The sequence below is a fragment of the Macrotis lagotis genome, chromosome 1 (genome assembly GCF_037893015.1).
Source record: "Macrotis lagotis isolate mMagLag1 chromosome 1, bilby.v1.9.chrom.fasta, whole genome shotgun sequence".
NCBI lineage: Eukaryota > Metazoa > Chordata > Mammalia > Peramelemorphia > Peramelidae > Macrotis > Macrotis lagotis.
This window is the reverse complement of record NC_133658.1, coordinates 536637150-536654501: the sequence shown is the minus strand read 5'-3', so window position 1 is coordinate 536654501 and position 17352 is coordinate 536637150. Positions and strand designations below refer to the sequence as shown.

The window sequence follows — 17352 nt, the reverse complement described above, 5'->3', positions numbered from 1 at the left end:
ATGTGGAACTTCTAAATTTGCAAATGGATGAATGTTGAAAAATTTCCATTGCGTATATATATATATATATATATATATATATATGAAAAATTAAATTTCTATCAAAAAAAGATCAATGTTTTGCTTATTTGGAGATTTATGCTTTAATGTTAATGCATTTTGTTCTTTTCTAAGATTGTCCTTCATTTCTATGTCTCTGCATTCCCAATAAATTATTGTATTTCTTTGGTGAAATTTGCCATCATGGATTAAAGTTTTTCTATCCTACCAATTATTTCTGCTGTGCAAGTTATAAATTCTGTTTTCAAAAATTCTTATTTCTCTTTTAAACCATTCAGGAATATGTTGCTGTGGTTCCATGCTCTACTGGAAATCAGAGTTCTCTGAGTCATCAGCTATTGATTTGTCTTCCTTTGTCAATACTCTAAAAACACCAAAGAGATAAGAACTCTGATTTAAAACTGATAATCCTGATTCCAGAGAAGTGAAGCATGCTAACCACCTCATGACAGAAGGGCAATAGGTTCAAGGTATGGAGTGAGACATATATTGTTTGGACACATTTCTTTCAAGAATTTTTTCTCTTTTTTCAATGAGGATGGGGGAAGGGTAGGAGTAGATTGTATTTAATAGGGGAAAAATGTAGAATTTTACATTTGGATTCAAAAGATCAGTTTGACAAATACAGAATGAGAGGCACAATAATTAGAAAGTAGTTTTAGTAGACTGAAAGCTCAACATGAGCTAGAAGAGTGCTGAGTAGACAAAAAAGATTAATGCCACTTTGAGCTACCTGGAGATGCATCTCTCTATCCTAGTCAAAGCACAGAGGCATTATTGTGTTCAATTCTGGGTACCACAGTTTAAATACATTGAGAAGTCAAGAGAGCATTCAAAGGACAATCAACATGGTGAAAGACCTTAGTTTCATGACATATGAAAATCTTTTGATGGAACTGGGGATGGTAAACCAGATTATCTTCGAGGATTTGAAGGGTTGTCACATGGAGGAAGGATTAAACTTGATTTGTTTGGCCTCAGAGGACAAATCAGGGGGTAACTGATTGGTTTGTTGTCTTTCCTTCTTGAAGAGGAAGAAAATGGCATCACTCTGTTGGGGTCAAAGTCCAGTGTGTCCAACTGCGGTTGCTCAGACCAACATATGCTCAGAAGGCTCTACCACAGATTGGACACCAATAGTCCATGTGAACATCTGGAGTGGAAATGTCTCTAAATTTTCACATCTTAGTGCAGAGGCAAAGTAAGGCTTCACATCAGGGAAAACTTCCTAACAGTGAGAATTGTTAAGTAGAATGCTTTGAGAAGTAGTGAGCTCTCCTTCACTGGAAATTTTTCTATGATAATATTATATATTTAAAATTTGAAGAAGATATTTAAAGGTGATTGAATCCAAAGCCCTCATTTACAGAGGAGGAAACTGAGGTGCGGAGAAGTTCAGCAACTTGCCTGGGATCAAATGGATAATAACTAAGGTAGGATTTGAATTCAGATCTTCCTGTCTCCAGGTTCTGTTCAAGATATGATCTCTTGTCAGGTATATGATGACGGTGATTTCTTTCAAAGATATGTTGAAATAAATAGCTTCTGAGATCCCTTCTAATGCTCAAATTCAGCGATTCTTTTCAAATAATTGGTTTTGGAATGTGTTAAACTTCCACAACTGTGGTGTGGGAGCAATACTACTTGATTTGGAGTCAGAGTACCTAGGTTTTAATCCCAGATCTGTTCAGTTACCCATCTAACCTCTGGCAAATGACTCTCCTTGGGTCTCAATTTTCTGAGCTATGAAATGAGGTCCCTTCTAGTCTATGACAGCATGCTTCTGATCCATGTATGATTAAAGATAAAAATTCTAAGTCGATGTTTCCTATTTAATCAGTCAACAAGTATTTATTAACTACATTGCGCCACACATCATCATGCTAGGGGGTAGAGATACAAAGACAAAAGTGAAAGCTCCTTCCCTCAAGGAGTTACATTCTGTTAAGGAGAAAACATATATATATATATATATATATATATATATATATATATATATACATATAGAAACATAGTTAAAAGATACAAGGGGGGGAGGGAATATTTTTATCTAACACCTATGTGTCAGACACTATGTAAAGTACTTTATAAATATTATGTCATACAAGTAATTTTGTTGAGAAATATATTAACAGCTGGAGTTAGGGAGAGAACATCAGGAATAGCTTCAAGTAGAAAGTACACAGGAGCTAAATACTGAATCAACATAAGAATCCTAAGAAGTATAGGGAAGAAGAGTGAATTCTACACATGGGAAAATGTAAATTAGGCACAAGTACATGAAGTAAAGCTGTGGCTATATGGGTAAGAGAAAAAGATAGCAATGACAGCAATGTAGGCAGAAACATTTAACAACTGATTGGATAAGTGGGGTGTATCACTGTTCAGTCATGTCTGATTCTTCATGAGCCCATTTGGGGTTTTCTTGGCAAAGATATTAGAGTGGTTTGCCATTTCCTCCTCTAGCTCATTTTAGAGATGAGGAAATAGAGGCAAACAGGGTTAAGTGGTGTGACCAGAGTCACACAGCTAGTTAAGTGTCTGAGGTTGGGTTTGAACTCAAGAGGATGAGTCTTCCTGATTCTGGTCCGGCACTCTATTTACTGAGTCATCTAGCTGCCCTTAAGTATGGTAAGGGAAAAGGGAAAAGTCAAGGATGAAGTCAAGATTAAAGCCTGGGTGACTGACTAGTGGTCCCATTTTGGGGAGCAGCAATAATGAGTTTTTGGTCTGTTGAGTTTTAAATGCCTGCACAAGGCTTCAAATTTGTGATGATCAAAAGGCATTTTGTGTAGATTTGAAGTTCAAGAGAGAGAGAGAGACAGGGGAAGGGATATATAGATTTAAGAGTAGTGTGGCAGTTTTCAGGAAAGAAATTTGGAACAGTCTTTAAATGAATACCTTTTTCAAGTGTTCGAGTCTTGGAGGAATATCTAGTTCATTGCTCAGACAATAGTCTTTTCTTTTTGAATACTTATATGATAAATTTATCTCCTATTCTCTTTCCAAATTTCATACAGATCATGTTGCACAATATTTTGGGGAAAAAATACCACAGAGGTAACTGTAATCTATATTGTAATTACTGATTTGAATAATATTCAATAATCTTAGGTACTATAGTCATATAGTGCTTGATTTAAATTCAGTTAAAGGTATTTATATTACAAATTACATGGGTGTAAAAATCCATTTTGGTATAGTTGAAACAATACTAGACTTGGAGTAGTTAGAAAAGAATTGGGATCAGACCTTGAATCTGATACTACCTCTGAGAAATTGGGCAAGTCAGAATTTCTTTGAGCTTCAGTATCACCAGTGCAAAATAGAAATAATAGTACTTGTCTTATTTCTCTCTCAATTTGTACGAGGATCAAGTGAGATCATGTTTAAAATTTCAACTACTGTTATGCTTACAATTTTTTTCTTTAGAAAAAGACAGCAGTCAAATTTAGTTAGGAAATTTATCCAGACTCATCAGCTAGAGTGGAAGTTCCTTCAGAAGAGACAAGGACCATGCTTATAGTTCCATTATAACCCACAGGGTCTAGAGCACTGTTTTACAAAGATAGAATGTTAAGAGCTGTAAGCCACACAGATTAAGGAAATGAGACTTAGAAAGTTAAAAGTCACAAAAATACAAGTCACAAAATACAAAACTATACTGATAACTTAAAAGCACAAAATCTACCTACCTAAATAAAGGATTTATCATCTGAAAAACAATGTAATATTATGGCTAAGCAGTCAAAAAATATAGTATTTTGCCATACTGGTACTGAAGTGAAACTTCCAGGTAGTAGATTAATTAGTTTCAAGGTGGTGTTTCAGGGGCACTCATGAGGAGGCAGATATTTTTGCCTGTGTAAATCCAAAATGTTACGAATGTCTTCAAGAGTTATGAGTCAAAATAGGCTATCAACTTAGGTATAGATTTTTAGTTTCCATAAACTAAAATTTATCAACAAAATTAAAGTCTATAAAAGTTGATATTTCAAATATTCAAATGCTGTTTGGCAAAACTTCATGAATATACCTACTGAAAATCATATTAAATAAGTAAAGGTTGAAGATATATTTGGAAATCTTCCTACTCTCTGTTGAACATAAATCAATATGTGATATTAAGAAATTAGTAATTTCACATGGGGACTCTGAAAGTAAGGGTATATAAGTTTAGTTTTAAAAAAAGGACAAAGACTAAGTCTTAAAGATTAAAAATATTTTATTTACAATTTTCTTTATACACACTTTTTACATTTTTTTTCAATTTAAAAACAGAATGGATAACATATACATATATGTCTGAACAGATTGTATCCACAGTTTGGGAAAATTACCTGACAAAAATGTAAAGGCTTTTCAAAACAGTTATAAAAGGCAAACCTTAAATTATTCTAAGAATTTTATAACAACCCTGGGGTTGCTGTTAAGACTACTAGCCCAAAATGTACATAAAAGCTCAAAATATTTCTATAGATAATGTATGCCCAAGAGCCATGGTGCATACAGGCTAAGTAGAAAATAACTTCTCCAATTACCTTATTGGAAACATTCTTTTAGAAAGCAAATACCCATCTCTTACTGGCATACTGTTAATTAAAATTAATAAAATTCTTCACTATGATAATTATTTCCAAAAGTGGATAAAATAGGAAACAAAACTAAAAAGTAAAAAAAAAATGGAATTTTCTCATTGTTATTATAGCTTATATTATTAGCAGTTAAGTTATATTAAAATATTGTTAGGATAATGGACTTCCATGAGATTATCTATTTCTTCACTCTACTCTTACTTAACATTTAATTCTATTGGTTGTTTGAGACTAAATTTCTGTACTTTTTTGTTTAAGGTGAAGTTCTTTCATTTCTTTTTTTGGGGGGGCGGGGTCCCATCCTTCAAATCAAGTTGAATCTAAAGACACAATCAAGCTCATGATCCTTAAAAATGGTTATATGTGCAAACAAGATTTAAAATGTATGGTTATGCTAAATGACCTAAGAAAGCTGCCATGAGCAATACATTTTCATTGCTGACTGCCAAATATTTCTCAATGATATGGAATTTATATTTTGGCCCATGTTGCTATTTTTTTTAGTTGAGACTTTCAAATTAGATTCTCCAAAAAATTTTGATAGCTTATACAAACTGAAATGTTATGACCTAACACCACATATACATATATAAAAATGAAGAGCCCATTGAATATTTACCATTTCTAGGAGACTATCTCAAATAATTCATTATAAAACATTCTAAAGCTTAATTTCACATAAGACAAACCTTTCCATCTGTTTCTTACTTTATTACTTGACACACTTAGATAAGTGTGCCTTTTAACATCAGGACAGCATGCTTTCTAGAATGAGGCTTCAGAAGGTACAAGTTTAAAGAGGATTAGAGAAGGGCTCAGTCAAAATTTCACAAATTATTACCTTAACCCTAGCAAAGTACAGGGCATATTGAAGGAATAGAAAATTGACTCAGGAAAAAATAATATTCTGTTTTTAAAAACCAGTAGCATTTTTCCTAATCACAACTTTAAAAACAAAAGCTTCAGTGTGAGAGCTTTGGATTTTATGAAAAGGTTATACTACAAGATTTTTTTTTAAAGCAAACTAGGATCAGAACTTATACTACCATGAAAAGGAAGACTGAATAAGTACAGGGAAACAAATTGTATAATAAAGAAAGTCAAATAAAAATGACCTATTCTTGTCAAATTTTAAAAATTTACTTACATTAAGTATGTAAAAAGATCATAACAGTGATACTGTATACTTTTGGATCTCTTATCTGAACTTTTAAAAAACACTGTTTTGAGCATAGGCATAACACATATTGATAAAAAAAAATGCACAAATGGTTCCAGGGGAAAAACATATAGTAAAATAAATTTGAAAAAAATTCTTATGAAAACCATTCCTATAGTTTAACAAAAATAAATCTCTACAATTAAATCACAATTTTATAAGGGAATGTAAGTTAGCTGTGGATTTAAAATAATCTCCATTACAAATATAAATATACATAGCTTAAGTTCTCTCTAGGACGTTATACATTCAGAACCCAAGCAAACATCAATTATTCTTTAATGCTCAAAACTGATTAACATCAGTTTAGAAAGGACTTTCATGAGACTGAACTCCATTGTTCAAGTTAGGATTTCACAGACTTTTTAAATAAACTTTAATCTTGGCATTATTACCTTTAATATAAAATATCAAGCATATGAACTTGACTGTTCTCAGATCTCTTCCTAACAATGGCTATCAAGTCATAGTTAAGCAGGAAAACAACATAAGTAGAACAAAAATACAACTAGTTAGAAAAACCCTGGATGGAGGCACCAGAATAAAATGTGTATCAATTTGTCCTTGTTTTCTTCATCTATAATAAGATGAAACACTTGCAAAAACTTAAAGATGAAGGAAAGACATCAAGAGGAGAAAAGAAGAAACTCTTCTCAGTTTGTTTTTTGCTAGGAAGAAAAGCATTTAGTAGTTTTAGAGGGGAAAAAAAAAAAACAAATAACACCTTACCAAGACAGTCTACTCACAAAATTTAATTAAAAGAGTAAAGAGTAAAATTTTAGTAAATATTAAGATGCCATATACTTTTCTATTTTTTAAAAGATGAAGGCTCTTGTGTAATCCTGGAAAAGCAATGATCAGTTTATTTCCTAGGATCTGAAAAGAAATCATCAATCATAACCTAAAACTAAAATTTCTTTGTAAATTATTCCCTCAGATGAAAAATTCCAAATTACCTCTTGCTCCACCATAGACATTATTGTTGTTAGAATTATAAAAGATTACTTTAATGAAATGTTTTGTCTTTTAAGCAGATTAACAATAACTTCTCAAATTAAAGGTTAATGTATATACCTATTCATTTACCTTATTGTTTATTATAACTCACAATTCTGGTATCTTCACAGTATAATCTATATTGAGTTGGGGTGAAAAGTCACCGTGAAGTTTCTTCTTTGGAAATTCTTTCACCTTTCAGTAATGGTTGCAGTCAAAACTTGTATAAAACTAGAAAATTTACTTAACAGCAATGTAATATTGCACAATTGTCTTACAGCTTACACTTGCCAGTGCAGATAATGGTTTACTGAAGGCAAATTAGAGGATGAGAAAAATGACACCAATCTGAACATGGCATGCCACAGGAAATAAATTTCCCATGTTATACTCAACAAAACAATTTTATTTGACTTTATGTAATTAATAGGTACATTTAGTCCTAAAGCACCCTTCTTAATAAATAAATTTTTAAAAACTTGTTCTTGATCACTTTGGGTTTATGAATCCTCATGATCTATGGTACCTTAGTACAAAAGACAGAAGAGATAAGGGTTTGATCACCCATACCATTTTGGAAGGAAAAAATAAGCTGGTAAATTTCATAAGAAAAGTTTAAGGATGTAATTATTAGTCTGATAAATTTATTCCTAATGACTGCAATTAGAATAAGTTCTAAATCTCTGAGGGCTGTTAGTTTATGCTTAATAACAGAAGTACATAGCCCCACTCTGGCAGATGTGAAAGTGGGGGGGAAGAGAGGAAGAGGAAATGGAAGTTAAACTTGTTTTGTAAGGTATTTTAATTATGAATGCGATATCATCAAAAATCTTCTAAAGGGAAGAAAAGGGCATGAGGGTAAAGACAATACCTACTGACTTTTATTACTTCTCTCTTAGTAAAGAAATGATAAATATGGCCTGTTTTAAAATTTATGTTTCTCATTTTCTTAATCCAATACCCTTAGATGATACCTGTAAATTATTATTAGATTCAAAGACAAACTATAAATAATACCACTACTGAATCTCAATTACATACAGTAGAGTATAACCACCTCCAGAGTGGTAAAAAGTGCTTGCACTCTGCAGAATTAGGGCTTAGACATATCCAGTTCTCACTACAAGTAGAATGACATTCAAAGTACTAAAAAAGAGAAACATATTCAAAAGTGAAAGACAAATATTGATGTGGTTTACACCTTACTATTTACTTTTAAATAAATATAAAATCTTAATTTCCATGAGTTTATATATGTATCATGAATATAAAGAGTTCAAATGTTACTGAATCAATCAGTAAATACCAAAGATAGGATACTCTGATACCAAATGAGGCCTCCAGTTACTTTAAATTTTTTTAATATTAATACATGAAAAGATGTTACTACATCTAAAAACTCAACAAGTATGACTGACAATTTGTGCACTAATTAAAAATGTAAGATCCTAACCACACAAAAGATGCACCGTATATAGATTTTATTATGTATTCACATGTGCATATATTTTATTCACTTACAAACACAATGCAGACAATAGAAGGCAGCATAGAAATAGTGTTTTGGGTATAAAAAGTTGTTAATTTAGTAGAAAATTTATATCTTTTCATTTTCAGCAGACTACTATACAAAAGCCATGCAAAAAGTTAGTTTTAAGCTGTTTGTATGACAAAACCAAAAGTGAAACATTGACATAATGAGCAATCCAAAAGACTTTAGATAGAAGAAATGACCGAAATCACTTTGAATGACACTTGAAGGTAGATCTTCTTCTGGAAGACTACCAAGTCCAACCTTGACACTTTAAAAATGTTTTTTAAGATATTAAATCAATTTTCCAGACAAGTGGATCATTCTATTCAACTGCTTCCAGAGGCTATAAGAGTTAACTGCTATTTTCTAGAATGAACTGACTGCATGAGCTCATGAGGTCACTGAAAAGGGGGAAAAATGCAAGAAGAAAAGAAAATTTTACAATACCCTAACAATGGCATTGCTAGTAAAACTGGTGAGGTGCATTCCCTGTTTCTTTTATGCATTTAATAACTACTACAACACCAACAAGTACTTAAGAGCCTTAAATACTACGCTTTGCTTTCTTTCAAGGAGAAGATGTACATTTTTAGCTGCAACGTCTAACATGCTCTAATACATATTCAGGAAAATGAAGGCTGCATACTTGTAAACCATCGAGTTTACAGGGCATCCGAGGGTACTCATCTTCTTTCCATTTATTTTCTTCTGGATCAAATGTGAGAATAGAATCACTGTAATGACCATTATAGCAAAGGCCTCCAAGAACCATTATTTGTTTGTCCAATACAGCTACACCATGACCACTTCTACCAATCGGCATTGATGCCAAGATAGTCCACTGATCAGTGTCTGGGTCATAAACTTCTGTGGAAGGACATCCTTGTGACTCAAAAGAGGCCCTTAAGATCACACAGACACCACCAAACACATAAAGCTTACCATTGTAAGAAATCATTTTGTGAAAGCATCTCGCATAATTCATTTTGCACTTATTCTCCCAACAATTAGTAACTACTTGAGTTCTTCTTGTTCGGTGTTCCACAGTCCCTTCTTTACTAGGATCAAATACACACACTTGTTTGGAAGTGGAAGATGAGGTAATTCCACCAGTGATGAACAACTTGTTACTAAGCACTGTCCCTTCATGTCCATATTTGTTGACTGGATAAGGATCCACAAATTCCCATTTGTCTTCAGTGATGTCATAACGCTCTGTTGAATAAAATGTCTCATCTCTTGTTCTTCCAGCCACAGCATAGATGTACCTACCAATAACACCAACTGCAAATTCTGAACGTGGTACAGACATATCTGCCATTCTTAGCCATGTATTTTGTCTTGGGTCATACCTGAACACTTTGGAGGAAGCATGGAATTCACCATCTGGCCCCAGTTCTTCCCCGCCTAACAAGAACACAAAGTTATTCACGATGGCAAGGCAGTCTGGTCGTAGAGGTACTTGTGGACCCTCCAGCTCCCACCAGACCCGTGGTTTGTGTAAAAGAAGAATTTTACTATTTACCATGCTATGTCCTATCATTCCTCTGAATACTGCAGTCTGGGGTTTGGCAGAACGGATGCGGCTGGATTTCATTTCCATCAAAGGCTGCTGGTGAACACTATGAAAGTAATTCAGTGCTTGGTCAACTTCATGTCGTAGCTGCCGAGAATATCTATAAAATTCTGATGTCTTAACCTAAGGACACATTAAAAATTAATTTTAACCAAAAGAAAAGGCACTGATGATAATCAAAATGATCAAAGGCCACTGGAATTATTTCTAGATCCTTTTGGGTTCATTTTTTCATTTTATTTTTAAAAAAGCATCTAAGGCTAGATATTTTAATTGCTTATAAAATGTATAAACACTAATATTTTAGAGATGGTATAACTACACATTTCATGCTGCCATGCCTTTTTTTCCAGGGTTATTAAAAATAACAAAAAAAATTGACTGGCTTCTCACCTTTCAAGTGATGTTATTAGATAGAATGATGCCCTAATTTGGCAGATAATGATGGTAATTACAACAGCTAATATTTGCATAGTATTTTAAGGTTCACAAAGTGATTTTCATATATTATGTCATTTGATCTTCACAATAGCCCTGTGAAATAGATGCTACTTCCCCTATTTTATAAATGAGGAAACTGGAGCTAGGAAAAGTTAAGTGACTTGTCCAGAATCACATAGCTGGTTAGAGTCTGGAGCAAGATTTGAACACTGATCTTTCTTTCTTGAAGTCCAGCACTCTATTCCATACCTTACCTATTCAACTAATTGACAATGTAAAATCAACATCTTAGAAATGTAGAAAAATATGTAAATTTAAAATTTTTAGACTTTTGCTAAATAGATTTAAGGGACTATCTTTAGAGTAACAATACTAGGCTCAATTTCCTTTTCTTTGGTTTTATTATTATTTTTAGGGGGCAAGGATACAGAAATGTTATTTCATGAAGGAAGTCCTAGTGTGGAAACTCCTTGCAAGGATGCAAACTGATAACTTGTTGGCAACTTATAATCTTACAAAGTTGCCTGGAGCAATGAGTGATTAAGTGACTTGCCCATGGTAATACAGTACATGTCAGAGGCAGGACTTGATTCCAAGTTGTCCTGAATCCAAACCTAGTCTTAACTGTCTCTGCTGCACTTGGTGTAAGCCAGGTAGGCTGAGATGTTCATAGGATCCAGCTTGACCACAGATTCAGCTTTGAGTCCAAAAGAGCAGTCTAGGCCCTTGAAAGGAATAAGAGCATGGACTCAGTACCAAGATCCCTGAGTAGGTTTTGTACAGTCCATGGTACCCAGAACAGCAGAGTGAGAATCTCTCAGGAAGACCAAGATCACAAATTCAACCCCAAGAATTCCATGATGGACACCAAACACTGGCCTATTTAGAGAAGATTGAGGAAATGAAAAATTCTAACAAAAACATCAGGGATGCTACCATAAAAACAAGCAAAAGAGAATAACTAAAGGCTCATAGAAAAATGCAAGTTGTCCCACAAATCAGAATTCAGAGAGGAAATGATGCAAGAGTTTACTAAAATGAACTTAAAATGGTATTGAAAATGACATAAGAACAGGGCAAAGAAAAGCAAAAACAATGAGAACTATAGAACAAAGTTTGGCACAAGAGGTACAAAACCTCCAAGGAACAAAAACCTGAAAATCAGAATGAACCAAAGAATAATGCCTCTATGAGATTAAAAAGTAATATTAAAACAATGTGAAAAGACTGCAAAAAAAAATGAAAGAAAAAGATGTTTTAAACAAATGACCTAGAAAACATCAAAATGAAGATCAATTTCACTGGTTTACCTAAAAATCATGATCAAAAAGAGCCTAGGATCTCACATTTCAAGAAATCATGAGAGAAAACTATCCAACTGCAATCAGAAGTACAAAGTGAAAAGATGAAACAAGAATCCATTTAACCTTTCTTGAGACTTCAAAATGAAAACTCCCAGGAATTCCAAATCAAAATTCAAAGGTAAAAGAAAATACTGCAAACCAGAAAGAAAGAGATAAAATATCAAGGAATCTGAAGGAGCTAGGAGGCATATAGGATAGAGCATCAGGGCTAGAACCAGGAAGACCTCATCTCAAATCTGGCTTCAGACACTTAATAGCTGTGTGTGTGACCCTAGACAAGTAACTTAATCCTGTTTTCCTCAGTTTACTCATCTGCAAAATAAGCTGGAGAAGGAAATAACAAACCATACCAATATCTTTGTCAAGAAAACCCTAAATGAGTTAGTATGGAAGAAACTTAGATTAGACCAATACCTCACACCCTATACACTAAGATAAGATCAAAATGGATTACAGGATTTAGACACAAAAAAACATTATAAGCAAACTAGAAGATCAAGGAGTAGTATACCTGTCAGATCTATGGAAAGGGAAGCAGTTTATGACCAAGGAAGAGATGGGGAACATCATTAAAAATAAACTAGATATAAATTAAAAAGCTTTTGCACAGATAAAACCACTGTAACATGATCAAAGAAATGTAGTAAATTGGGAAACAATTTTTACAACTAGTATTTTGACAAAGGACTATTTCTAAAATATACAGAGAACTGAGTCAAATTTAAAAAAAAGCTATTCCCCATTTGACAAATGGTCAAAAGATAGGCAAAGGCAATTTACAGATGAGGAGATCAAAGCAATCCATCATCATATGAAAAATTGCTCTAAATCATTAATTAGAGAAATGAAAATTAAAACTTCTCTGAGGTACCACCTCACACCTCTCAGAATGGTCAATATCACCAGAAAGGACAATGACCAATGTTGGAAGGGTTGTGGGAAATCTGGGACACTATTACATTGTTGGCGGAGCTGTGAACTCATCCAACCTTTCTGGAGAGAAATTTGGAATTCTGCCCAAAGGGCAACAAAAATGTGCATACCCTTTGATCCAGCAATACCACTACTGGGTCTATACCCTGAAGAGATGATGAAAAAGGGTAAAAACATCACTTGTACAAAAATATTCATAACAACTCTGCTTGTGGTGGAAAAGAATTGGAAATTAAGTGAATGTCCTTTAATTGAAGAATGGCTTAACAAATTGTGGTATATGTATGTCATGGAACACTATTGTTCTATTAGAAGCCAGGAGGGGTGGGAATTCAGGGAAGCATGGCAGGATTTGCATGAACTGATGCTGAGTGAGATGAGCAGAACCAGAAAAACACTGTACACCCTAACAGCAACATGGGGGCGATGATCAACCTTGATGGACTTGCTCATTCTATCAGTGCAACAATCAGGGGCAATTTTGGGCTATCTGTGGAGAATATAATCTGTATCCAGAGAAAGAATTGTGGAGTATGAACAAAGACCAAAGACTATTACTTTCAATTTAGAAAAAACCCCCACTATTTTATTATGTAATTTTGCTATCTCTTACATTTTATTTTTCTTCCTTAAGGACATGATTTCTCTCTCATCACATTCAAGTTGGATCAATGTATACCTGGAAACAACGTAAAGGCTAACAGACTGCCTTCTGTCAGGGATGGGAGGAGTGAAGCAAGAAAAGGGGAAAAACTGTAAAATTCCAAGTAAAATCTTTCTTTAAAAATAAAATAAAAAGAAAACCCCAAATTAAGACATAAAAGACCAAATAATAACCAAGAAAACAGTCAGGTTCACAAAATGTAACACTATAAACAAAGGGAAACAAGAAATAACATTCTAAAAGATAAGATACAGATTAATAATGAATAATTTATCCAACAAAACTAAGCATCATCCTCCAAAAAGGGAAAAAAGTATCGTTAATGAAATGAAGAACTTACAAGTATTCCTCATTAAAAGACTAGGGATGAGTAGAAATTTTGAAATATAAACACAAAAGTAAAAAAGAAAAAAATTTTATATGACAAATGGGGACAGATTTACATTCTATCCGAAATCTTAGATGTCAAATAAGATGGAAAGCCTGGGATTGAATTTTATTATGATTTGATGATCTTAAAAGAAAAAGACTGAAGATGGCAGAAGACAAGAAATACTGGATTCTCCAAATTTCGCCTGCAAACAACATAAACCATAACCTTAAATAAGTGAACTTTCAGCAGCAGAAATAATTAAAAGTTGGGATAAAGCAGTTGTCCTAAAAAAAACTTAGGAGACCCTCAGGAAAAACCTTATCTCCAAAGGGCAGAGAATTGGCTTACTTGAAATGTCAATACTTCCAGGAGACTCCTCAGAAACAACAAACAAACCTGGGGACAGTTGGGTCAGACTTGAGCTTCAGGAACTTCCACCTCAAGGTTAGTGCTGGGGTCAGAGAGGAGAGTTAAGGGGGCAGCTAGGTGGCACAGTGGATAGAACATGGGCCCTGGAATCAGGAGGATCTGAGTTCAAATCCGACCTCAGACACAACAATTGCCTAGCTGTGTGTCGAACCTGGGCAAGTCAGAAAAAAAAAAGGAGAAAGAGTACAGAAGGGAATAACAGGGGACCCTCTGTTGCAGACTGCCAGATCCAGTTTATGATGATCACACTTAGGCTGCAGCTGTGAGCAAGGAGAAGCAATCTCATGCCCTGTGAGGGCAGGGGCCTCTGTGGGCTGTGAGCATCTGCCCAAGGGCAGAGGGGTGAGCTGAAGTTTGCAGTTACAGAAGGGCTGCAAGGAAGCAAGAGTGTTTGCATTGATGGCATAGCTAGGGACCCTGACTTGGTTCAGGGACAGAAAGAAGTATCCAAGGAAGGGTATTTGAGAAAAGCCTGAGCCATTACCCCCTACAACTTTGGACTAAAACATGACTATAATATCCTGCAAAAAAATAATTATAGTAATAAGTAAACTAATGGAGAAAGAATCTGACTGTAGATAGCTCTAGGGGGAATAAGGAGATCTCAGTATATATTCAGAAGAAAATAATTTAGTTAAAAAAGCTTCTCCTACTTCAAAGAAACATGACAATGGTCACAAGTCCAAAAAATCCTTGGAAGTACTTAAAAAGAAATTTAAAAAGCAATTAAGAGAGGCTGAAGAAAAATAAGAGCAATTCAAGAAAATTATGAAAAGTCAACCAAATGGAAAAAGTGATCCAAAAACTAAAAAAAAAAGAAAAACCAGAACTGGTCAAAGGGAAATGAATGATATTATAAGATTACCAAGAAATAATAAAATAAAATCAAAAGAATGAAAAAATAGAAGAGTAGGTAAACCATCTCATTGATAGTCAACTGATCTGAAGAACAAATTGAGGGGAGACAATATAAGAACTATTAGACTACCTGAAAGTTATTATTTAAAAAAAAGGTCTAATTCCATAATTACAAATAATCACAGAGGGAAATTGCTCAGAAGTTCTAGAATGAGAGTAAAATAGAAATAGAAAAAATATAATGATCACCACCTGAAAGAAATTCCAAAATGAAAACTCACAGGAACATCATATCCAAGTTTCAAAGCTCTCTTGTTAAGCAATGGGGGGGTGAACCCCAATTTTAAATCCTATCCCCCAATGAGGATAACACAAGATCCAGCAGCTTCTACATTAAGTCTTAAGGGTTTGGAATATTTTATTTGGAAGAGCAAAGGAGCTGGATTCGCAACCAAGAAAATTTACCCAGCAAAGCTTAGTATAAATCCTGAATTTTAAAAAAAAAATTGACTTTCTGGTATTTGTGACAAAAAGACCAGAACTCAATGGAAAATTATATTATATATATGAAATCTAGGAGAAAGAAACATATGGTAAACATTAAAGGCCAAATATAAGGTTACTCAATAAAATCATATTGTTTACTTCTTATATGGGAAATTGTTGTCAAGATATAAACAGATATTAATATATATTTATTATATATGTGTGTCAAAAATGATATCGTTTTGTGGGTAATTTAAAAGAGCATGCATAGAGAGAAGGCTTGGTTTGAGTACCGTATAATGGGATGATTTTGAAAATAAAATTGGGCAGGGAGAGGTAAAATGGAGTAAGGATCTCATAAAAACAAGGTGTGAATGGGACAACTGTTACTGTGAAAGCAGGTAGGGGTGGTTAGCTGGTGGTGCTGGAACTGGATTAAAGAGGAAATAATAGACATCTAGAAGGGTATAAATGTCTTCTAAATTCACAAAGAAATAAGAGGGCAAGGGGGACAGGGAGGGACTTTTGGAAGGTTATGTATTTAAAAGAAATAGGAAAGTGGGAGAGGATAAGGGAAGGATTCTTACAAGGGTGGGCAAATTGACAAATAGGAGGGTAAGGGAAGAGACTACAGAAGGAATTCTTTAGGGAGGGGCAGTTAGAAGCAAATCAGAGAGATAAGGTAAAAAAGAAGTTGAGAAGGATAATATAAAGAAAAAATAGGATGGAGGGAAATACCCAACTGATAATTATAACTTTGAATGTGAATGGGATCAACTCACCCATAAAACAAAAACAAATAGCAAATGTTTACAGAGAGAGATACATACAAAGTTAAAAGAAAAGGCTGAAGCAGAATCTATTGTGCTTCAACAGAGAGGGAAAAAAAGCAAGGGTGGCAATTATGATTTCAAAGTTAAAGCTAAATTAGATTTAATTAAAAGAGATTAAACAGGGAAACTATATTCTGATAAAAGGTACAATAGAAAATTAAACAATATAAATACTAAACCTATATGCACCAAATGCTATAGCAGTTAAATTGTTAAAGGAAAAGTAAATGAATTAAAGGTGTTAATAAATAATAATACTTTAAGGGTGGGATTTCATCCTTCCACCAAAAAAAAAAAAAGGGAAGTTAATGAGGTGATTAGACTCTTAGATAAGCTAGATATGATAGATATCTGCAGAGAACTTAATATGAATTCAAAGGAATACACCTTTTTCTCTGTGGTACATTGCACCTTTAAAAAATTAGGACATAAACTCTTATAGTCAAATGCAGGAAAGCAGAAATATTAAATACACCATTGTCAGACCATTAAAAAATTATATTCATTAAGAGACAATGAAAACACGGATTAAAAATTAATTGGAGGGGCAGCTAGGTGGCACAGTGGATAAAGCACCAGCCCTGGAGTCAGGAGTACCTGGGTTCAAATCTGGCCTCAAACACTTAATAATTACCTAGCTGTGTGGCCTTGGGCAAGCCACTTAACCCCATTTGCCTTGCAAAAACCTAAAAAAATAAAAAAAACTAATTGGAAAATAAACAACCCAATCTTAAAGAATGAGTGGATAAAAGAATAGATCATAGAAACAATAATTTCATTTCAGAGAATGACAATGAGACAACATATCAAAAGGTATGGGATTCAACAAAAGCAGTACTCAATCAGAGAAAAAATTATATCGAAATGCTACTATAAAATGGAAAAAGAGCCCTCCAATGAAATGGGTGTACAATTTAGAAAAACTAAAAAACTAAAAAAAAACCCTAATACCAAATTAGAAATCTTAAAAATTAAAGGTGAGACTAATAAA

General features: G+C 33.7%; 1 protein-coding gene across 1 annotated transcript in view; it reads right to left on the bottom strand.

Moving 5' to 3' along the window:
- Positions 1–2081: 2081 nt before the first annotated feature.
- Positions 2082–17352, bottom strand: part of KLHL15 (kelch like family member 15) — a 59814-nt gene continuing 44543 nt past the window's right edge. The window contains exon 3 of the mRNA XM_074214239.1: positions 2082–10103. Coding sequence (XP_074070340.1) covers positions 8994–10103 — 1110 coding nt within the window. The 3' untranslated portion in view covers positions 2082–8993. The remainder of the gene's footprint in view (positions 10104–17352) is intronic.